Genomic DNA, 8,912 nt, shown 5'->3' with positions numbered 1-8,912 from the left:
TGTTATATTATTTCCACATGCTGACAATAGTAATATATTAGAGTTGCAAGATGTCAGTAAATGTGAATGCTCTCACTGCCAGCTTCTGACCCTGGGGACATTTTCCACTGAATATTAAATCTGATACCCAATTACCTCATGAACACAGAGAGAGACGAGTGAGAGAGAGAGAGAGAGAGAGAAAGAGTGAGAGAGAGAGAGAGGTAGGGAAGAGAACAGGGATGTGCTGAATAGACTCAGTCCAGTGAGGAGCTAAAAAAGTTTCTGATACTTCAAACTGTAAGAGTGGATCTGTGCTGTAAATCTGTAAATCTGCCGAATGGATAAGAGGAAAAAAGGTAAGACTACTGATTTAATAGATAAAGACAGTAAACGAAAATGACACGGGAATAACTGCTCTGATTTCTTTTCCCCTGACATCAAAACTCTGCCTCTTATCAGCTAAATGAGATCTAGCATTGGGGCTTACAACAACAATTGGATGAACTGTAAGAAAATCCTAAAATGTTTTAAAAAATTTAAAACCTTCATAAAACAAAACTCTTAAAACTACATTAACACAGAAAAATAGCAGTAAATGGCAATATTGGTAATTAGCATTCACAATAAACAACTAAGGCATTTCACATGTTCTGTTTTAATTGTCTATCACCTGTATATGGTATACAATATTAATTTGGTGCACTTGGAAGCTGAGGATTTTATATGGAGTCAATGTACAAACATAGTTTACAACAACTGTTCATTTAATACAATGTGTGTTACCTTTGTGTATTCAAATTATGATGCATATTTGCAGGATGCACTACAGAATTGAGGCTTATGGTGGTTGGCAGCAGTGGACCCTCACAGTTTCTACTAACCAATGCCATACTTGACAGAGAGGAGTTTTCTAAGGATGTCGCCAGCATTTCTGGCAGCAGGAAGAATATTGGCGAACTGGCCGGTAGACGAGTGGCTGTGATCAATGGACCAAACATCTATGACAAGGATATATCTCGAGCCAAAAGGGAGATGGAGCTGAGAAGGTCTAAATGCTTATGTATCCCTGGTCCCCATGCCTTTCTTGTTGCCTTTGACATGGAAAAAATCTCCCCAAATGACATGAGAACCCCCAAACTGATGAAGAAACGCTTTGGAAGGCATTGTTTAAGGCACTGCATGGTCCTCCTGGCCTGTGAGGGAAACCTGGAGGGAGCTGCCTTAGAGGACAGGGTGAAGAAGACTAACTGGCACCTGAGAGAACTGATTGAAAAGTATGGTGGACGCCTTCACATTTTCAATGTGAACTGGAGAGATCGCAGCCGGGACAGTGAGCTGCTGCAGAAGATAGAGTGGATGGTGGCCTCTTTAGGAGGGGGCTATTTCTGTAGCAGAACTTTCCAGAGAGCGGAGGAGAGCGTGAAGAAGGAGGAGAAGAGGCTCAGGAAGAAAAGAACAGCAGAGATTGAAAAGGCATGGACAGAGATGGAGAAGCAGTACATAGCAGAGGAGTTGTATCACCGGAAAGATGCCTACACAGCCAATGTTGGCGCAGAGATCAGAGCCAAGGCTGAGATAGACAATGGCTGGCTCAGGACTTCCCTGGCTAGAGGACTTGGAACTGGTATTGTTGTGGGAGCTGTCATGGGAGCACTGGTTGGGTCTATAGAGGGGCCAGGGGGGATGGTTCTTTATGGGATTATAGGTGGTGCAGTTGGAGGATCAGCAGGAGGAACAGCCCAGGTTGCTATAAATCACATGGAGGACAGAGTGGCTCCCCCTGCTAGACTCAACTTTAACTCCATCTTTATCAACCGATTCTTTGCAACTCCGCGACCATGACAGCAAGAAAAAGAAAAGAACGACTTCAATTCATATGTTCTTGGTATTTAATTACTGTAGCTTTTGGGAATACTTGACAGCAGATTAAATGTAAAAGCTCCCTTTACAATTCCCTTTAGATTAAACTTAATTCCCCTTGTCACTTTTCCAAGAGTTATTTTGTCCTGTATGTACTTGGCTGTTCTATACTACGCTACTATTTTGGCACACACTGTAGCTTAAAGGGATTACTAGTGATCAAAAACAATAAATCCCATGGCTGATTAAAACTGAGAGTTAATAATGTTGTGATTTTTTTTTAAAAAAAAAGCATGATTGCTCTTTGGTTTTACACTCACTGGGTAATTATATGAAAATGTTATATGACCTCCAACGTTTCCTGGTGTTTTGCTGTAGGTTAGTTGAAGTGTAGCTCAGATAACAGCTGGGTGGAGTGTCAACGTCACAGAGCACCATTTTCTAAAGCAGTTTTCATTTCCTAGAAAACCCAGACAAACGTTAGCGCACCTGTTGAGAGCAAACCATTAACAGTCTCTTTGTTACAACCTGAACCTGTGAATAGAAGCAGTGCAGGCGAACGGCAGTGGTGTCCGGACAAGCTCAAGTGAGACAGGTAAGACTGCACATGGCTCGTTCAGTCTTTCTTTATTGGTTTCTGTTTCTCTGAATCATTTATGAACCTGTTACATAATCTGAGATCCTTTTTTACATGGGTGTCATAGTGCAATGCAATCAACACTCAGCAAATACACATTTAACGAGAAAAACCTTAAGATATCATATAATTATTTTGTGTTGTGTTGTAGCTCCCCTGTGACGTAACAGACAACTAGGTTGCTACCTGTTTGGCTACATACTTTAAATCTTTTTCTTGGCTGTCTCCATTCTCTGTTGGTCTATCTGATCACAAAGAAATTCTTTTCAACTCAAACATCTATAGTAATGCTAATAAGAGTACACAATGGTAAAAAATAATTAGTGGGCTTGCCTTGAATGTGGGGAGATTATACCAGTGAAAATAATGTCTTTCTTTGGTTTCATTCTATATCATTATATAATATGAAAAACATGGTATGTTTAAGAACATGCCATCCCATTTGTCCTGACAGTCTCAGCGCTGCAGTTAGGGTGAAAATCATGGTGTTTTAACATTCATGTAGGCTGTATATTATTCTTTATGGCTCTATATACTTCTTTTTTTATACTTCTTTATGACTAGTACCTGAATATTTTATTCATATTATACTTAATAATTTACCAGAAATAACATATTCGTAATGACAAAAATGACCAAATTTGCAGTTTGCAGATTTAAGTACAGTTTGAGGTACTTGTACTTTACTTCCATTTTGAGCTACTTTATACTTTTGTTCCATTACATGTCAGAGGCAAATAATGTTAATATTAAAGATCGGTGGCCTCCAGCCTTTTTGGGTTTGGGAACTGTTAAATCACCATAAAACTATTTGAATTTGGGCTTCACAAAATAAGTGTAATCATCTCATGACCTTTATATGACCTGACCTCTTGGTTAGGAAGCTAAACTATCTAACTGTATATACCGCTATTAAATCAGGCAATACCTCTTCCAGTAAAATGCTGCTTACACACCACTACATCAGTAACAACAATCTCAATAATATCACAATTACCTTTTTCACCACTGTACACTTGTATAGGTAATAATAAATACTCAATATTTACTAGATATTGATATTTTAGATTTCAATTATATATATTATCTCAGTAATGATCAAGCTCTTTCCTATATTATAACATAATTATTGCCTAAAAAACAGCTATCCACATTAGCTGGTTACTAATAAAACATAAAGATGCCCTCTTTTGTTTATCACATGATTTCTATGGACGCGTCTCAAGCTGTGGTTTTGTCTGTTGTCTTATTTACTGTTTAAACAAAACACACAATGGCAAATTAGGCCACAGGGGCATCTGAATGACAAAAAGAAATATTCTTCGTTGACATCTCTTTATGAATCTTTTCAGGGTATGGCCTCTACCATCAGTCTCCTCTCTGAGAAGCACTTCTTGTGCTGTCTGTGTAGAAACATCTTCAGCAGCCCAGTGACCATACCATGTGGGCACAGCTTCTGCCTGTCCTGCCTCTGCCGCTACTGGGCACGACATCAGTACAAGTACTGCCCTCATTGTAAAAGAGTGTTTACCGACAGGCCTGATCTCAGTGTCAACTGCACTCTTGCAGAGGTCTGTGACGACTACAGAAAGACTCGACCACAGAAACCACCTGAAGAGGAACCGGTACTTTTATTGCTCTTGTCATTAGTTTAATGATATGTGATATGAATAATCATTTATATTTCTAGTGTATTAATAGTCGTGTCACTGTTGCAGGTTATAGATGTTAACCAACTGGTTCAGGAAAGGCTTCAAAAGATTGAAAGGTTGAAATATTCCCTTGAACTTCAAAAGGTACATTTAAAATCCCTATAAAACAAATAATGTCACTAAAATCATTAGCTTCTTCTATAATAATACCCATTAAAAAATAAATGGGTATTATTGAATAATAATGATGATGATGTCCAACCAGAACTCTTATCTCAGAGAGGTGCGAGAGAGCCAAAAAGTCTTCTCTGCCCTGGTAAATGCTATGGAGAAGAGCCACAAAGCAGTTGTTGCAGCAATTGAGGAGAGACAAAGAGAGGAGGAGACGAGAGTCGAAACACTGGTGAAAGAGTTGGAACAGGAGATCCAGGAGCTGAGGAATGGGATCATTGAATCTGAGCCTAAGATTCCTCGAAACAATGATCAAAGTGACTATACTAATCAAGTTACTTTGGTAAGCACCTTCAGCTACTACAGATAATATAATAATAATGAAGCAATTACCATCAGTGAAGTGTTGACGTCTGTGTTTATTTCATGTAGAGCATAATTTCTACTACGTGTCCCCCTGAGATGAAGGACTGGTCCAAGGTCATCATAGAAACTGATCCTTGTGTTGGGGTCACCAGACGAACATTGTCAGACATAATGGAGACCATAAAGGCCGAAGTCAACAGGCTCTCCAAATCTGGTCAGTAATACATTTTTAATCTTATGCTCCAAATAAACATCCTACATTATATTCAGTGATAATGATCATCCTTTTCTTGTGTCTCTTCTTTTACAGAGCTTAAGAGAATAGAGAAATATACAGGTAAGTGTTTGGCTACAGCTGAACAAAATAACAATAAGTTATTGAGGTGGGAGGACAGGTCAGAAAACGGGAAGGGATATGTATTTCCTTACTTTTTGAGAGAGTAGAGAATGTTTTTAACACCCCACATGTTTGCTTCAGTCATGTGGATTGTGTAAAAAAGAAGGAATCACATAGTCACAAATGGAGGGTTCTGTGCACAGTGGAGATTTATTTTTCCAGCCACCCAGAATCTTCTCTGGTGCAGTATTTTGAAATATGAATATGATTTGTGATAAATATGTTTCTGCTGTTTGACCTGTTCTTGACCTTTTCTCCTCCCTTTCTCTTAGTGGATGTCAACCTGAGTGCTAAGACAGCCCACCCCTGTCTTTCTGTCTCAGATGACAGAAAGCAAGTGAGACACACAGACAAACTTCAGGAGGTACCAGATAACCCCAAGCGGTTTGACCGTGTGGCAAACGTTCTGGCCAAAGAAAGCTTCGACAGTGGGAGGTACTACTGGGAGGTGGAGGTTGGAGAGAAGATTGAATGGAACCTAGGTGTCGTCAGACAGTCCATAAATAGGAAGGGCAAGTTCACCGTATGCCCTGCAAATGGTTTTTGGACTTTAAGCCTCAAGGCTGGAGGCCAGTACATTGCCAACAGCTCTCCTGTCACCTTGTTGGCTCTAGAGCAGAGACCTAGAAAGGTGGGCATATTTCTGGACTACACAGAAGGCCGTGTTTCCTTCTTCTGTGGAGACTCTGGAGTCCACATTCACACCTTTGTAGATACTTTCTCTGACAGACTTCATCCATTCTTCAGTCCTGGTCGCTTACATGGCGGCAAAAATGCTGCTCCACTAGTCATTTGTTCGACTTTTTGCAGCATTTGAATATCAATCCCAAATACAACATGCATAACTTTCCAGTTGTTCTTGTGATTATGGATTTTGTATCTTTTCTGTATAATAAATATGTTGATTATTTTAGAAATTAACATGAAAATCGACAATGAACTACCCTGTCCCTGTCAGGACTGTGATCCAGAGGTTGCATAACGACCAACTCCCTATACTTCAATGAAACCTATACAAAAACCTAAAAAGGAAAGAAGAGGGTAGAAGAAAAGAGAAGGCTCTCAGAAAAGAACAAGTGAGTCAAAGTCAAAAAAGAGGAGAGAATAGGGGGCTGCAGGGTTGCGGCAGATATTGACGAGGAGCTGGAAGGGAGGGCACAGAAAAACAGCGGGGCATTGTGCTGGTACACCAGGCACTGGGGGACACACTCAAACACATTCACGCATTCACACACTGACACGGTCGTGCACACAAGCGCATGCTTCTGCCCACTGCCACACAGACTTGTGCTGGCATCTCGGAGGGCAACCCCATCTCCAGTAGAGTTCTGGGTGTTGAAGCTGATCGACCCTCTCTGCTGCAGTTCACCTGACCTCTGAGATAGAGCCTCCTCTGCTCTCCAGCATTGCTGTGGACTGAACTGAATTCTCAGGGCCGTCATTCACAACTCCAGACATCAACGCCTTATCTACACGAGGAAAGGAGCAGTAACCGGAACGTGTGGACCATCTCCAGAGACAGCAGTGAAAGTCAAACATACTTTATTAGAGGTAAAAAAAAAAACAAAAAAACTGAATGTTTTCTTTTGGCATCTTAGAGGCATTTTCAAAATTGTCATAAAATAATTTGACTGTGATAAAACTATATATTTGTGTGATAGGTAATGAATTTGCAGTACACAGTAATTCTTCTACTATATGTTTGGCTGTATCACAATTTAATATCCATGTTTAAGTCAGAATAGTTGTGATAGTGTAGCAACAGTCTCAGTGTTGGAGGCAGGTGTACAGGATGTTATCAGCTGATTTTCTGGAGAAAGGGTTTGATTCACAGAATTGATCAAATATGGTTACATAGAGCTATGATAAATATATGATACAGGCCCTCCTAGCCCACTCTGCAAGCTTCATGAAAGCTGCTTGTGTTCAGAATCTCCTCATGTTTTTCTGAGATAATCCACTCACCCAGCAAGGCGTAACTGGACACCCACTGCTGTGTCAAAGAAGGCTATTCTCTGTGGTTCTCACTGGAATCCACTAAACATGGGCCTCCCAGCCTGTTTCCAAATATTTATGATAAATATATGTTCCATTAGTCTTCTCATAATTTACTGTCTATCTAATGCTGTAAGTTGTTGTACAAAGAAACACATTGACAGTATATTTGTATGTGTATATTTTGGATAGTGTATTGAATAAAAATGGATTGAAAATGTTTTTACTTGTTTTTCAGAATACCTGTCCTTGTCTGACCCAAGCTGAACTCGTCAACATCATCGCTCAGAGACTGAGGATCCAGTGGAGCACGACATTTCCTGTACTGTAGACTGTCACATTTCTTTGTGGGGCTATAAGTGAGCCCTCTGAAATAGACCAAGACTGAAATAAAATCAAGACAAATCTATTTCAGTCAAACAACACTTTTGCCATGGCAACCACAGGCATGCAATTGCTGGGCCTAATTCTGTCCATTGTGGGCTGGGTGGGTGGTGCAATAGTGTGTGCCATTCCCCTGTGGAGGGTCACTGCCTTCATCGGTAACAACATAGTGACAGCTCAGATCATTTGGGAAGGCCTTTGGATGAATTGCATTGTGCAGAGCACAGGTCAGATCCAGTGTAAGGTGTATGACAGTTTGCTGGCTCTTCCCAGTGACATGCAGGCTGCCCGGGGCCTCACCGTCTTTTCCATCCTGCTCTGTGGCCTGGGTCTGACTCTGGGGGTCCTAGGAGTCAAGTGCACTAAGTGTATCGGTGTAAACAGCCTCAAGGCCCGTATTGCCCGCATCTCTGGAGCCCTTTTTGCTATTGCAGGGTTCCTCTACCTTGTGCCAGTTTGCTGGACTGCCCACTCCATCATCAGGGATTTCTATGACCCTCATGTGGCAGCTCCACACAAGCGTGAGCTTGGCCCTGCCCTTTACATTGGCTGGGGGGCTTCAGCTTTGCTACTGATTGGGGGATCTCTCCTCTATGCTGGGTCAAGTCCACCTGGCATCCCAGGCTCACCCACCTTCAGCAGTGAAGAAAGTAGTCCTCGCAGGGCACCTGCCACACAAGTGAAAGGTTATGTCTAATCTCCCAAAATGTCTGATTACCTTCAAGCCCCGCAAATCTCCCCAAAACAACGACAAACCTGTTTTTCTCTTCTCAATTTTGCTCCTTGTAATTATTTTGTATTTAATGTTATTCCAGTTAGCTTTATTCTTTGAAAAGCTGCAGGAGGCTGTTCATTTTATTATTTCGTACTTGATGTGCTCAAATAACCTTTTTTTTTCTCTGTCTGTCAAAAATACAATAAAATTTTTTGATTCTCCAAAAAAGAATTTATGTGTCCACATTTTTACTATTACAGATATAAAGCTATGGAAAAAAATCTCATTTGTTTGAAAGAAGTGGCATACTAGTTTTAAAAGGAAAATCTTTGTTTGGCTCATTTATGCAAACACTACCATTGACTCCTGTTGAGAGGAACAATAGAACAATGGGGATGTGTGTACATTTGCTTGTGGTGACATATTGTTGAGAAGTGTGTGTGTGTATGTGTGGGTCTTCATCTCCCATGTTCCATCTACGCTTCCCTGTCTCAGCTACCCTGTAACAGGAGCAAAAAACATCAAAACATATATTATCTTTCTAAAATTCAGTTATACCTTCAATTAACAGCAAGTTCAGTAAACCAGGCCCTCTTAGCACCCTTGATCTCAAATTACCTCAAAGCACGGCCTGTGTTACATTCCTATCATCTATCTTGGTTAACCCAGCTGAAGACAGGCCCTCACATGATGTACGTCTTGTACTACATGTATGCATTCCTATGTTTCAGTATCTCTGTAATGTGGAAAGTT

The 8,912-nt window shown here is 40.7% G+C and overlaps 3 protein-coding genes across 3 annotated transcripts; all 3 read left to right on the top strand.

Moving 5' to 3' along the window:
- The first annotated feature begins 235 nt into the window (after positions 1-235).
- Positions 236-1,885, top strand: LOC113141406 (GTPase IMAP family member 9). Its single transcript, XM_026325806.1, has 2 exons — positions 236-338; positions 800-1,885. The coding sequence occupies exons 1-2, from the start codon at positions 320-322 to the stop codon at positions 1,822-1,824; spliced, it is 1,044 nt and encodes a 347-aa protein (XP_026181591.1). The 5' UTR covers positions 236-319; the 3' UTR covers positions 1,825-1,885.
- A 414-nt stretch (positions 1,886-2,299) lies between these two features.
- btr02 (bloodthirsty-related gene family, member 2) lies at positions 2,300-5,902 on the top strand. The gene is made up of 7 exons (XM_026325832.1): positions 2,300-2,437; positions 3,832-4,104; positions 4,198-4,275; positions 4,397-4,645; positions 4,735-4,882; positions 4,979-5,005; positions 5,338-5,902. Exons 2-7 carry the CDS (start codon positions 3,835-3,837, stop codon positions 5,880-5,882), a joined length of 1,317 nt encoding a protein of 438 aa, XP_026181617.1. The 5' UTR covers positions 2,300-2,437; positions 3,832-3,834; the 3' UTR covers positions 5,883-5,902.
- Positions 5,903-7,455: 1,553 nt separating this feature from the next.
- Positions 7,456-8,317, top strand: cldnk (claudin k). Its single transcript, XM_026325834.1, has one exon. The coding sequence runs from the start codon at positions 7,494-7,496 to the stop codon at positions 8,139-8,141; it is 648 nt and encodes a 215-aa protein (XP_026181619.1). The 5' UTR covers positions 7,456-7,493; the 3' UTR covers positions 8,142-8,317.
- The last annotated feature ends 595 nt before the right edge of the window (positions 8,318-8,912 follow it).

This window comes from Mastacembelus armatus, chromosome 8, assembly GCF_900324485.2.
Source record: "Mastacembelus armatus chromosome 8, fMasArm1.2, whole genome shotgun sequence".
Lineage (NCBI taxonomy): Eukaryota > Metazoa > Chordata > Actinopteri > Synbranchiformes > Mastacembelidae > Mastacembelus > Mastacembelus armatus.
Note: the sequence above shows the minus strand (reverse complement) of the source record. Positions and strands in the feature narration are given on the sequence as shown.

Excerpts from the sequence above, each read along its gene's own strand:
- btr02 (XM_026325832.1), top strand. The coding sequence starts at position 3,835 with ATGGCCTCTACCATCAGTCTCCTCTCTGAGAAGCACTTCTTGTGCTGT. Across the intron at positions 4,646-4,734 it reads ATACTAATCAAGTTACTTTG|AGCATAATTTCTACTACGTG; the intron begins GTAAGCACCTTC and ends TATTTCATGTAG. Across the intron at positions 5,006-5,337 it reads GAGAATAGAGAAATATACAG|TGGATGTCAACCTGAGTGCT; the intron begins GTAAGTGTTTGG and ends CCTTTCTCTTAG.
- cldnk (XM_026325834.1), top strand. The coding sequence starts at position 7,494 with ATGGCAACCACAGGCATGCAATTGCTGGGCCTAATTCTGTCCATTGTG.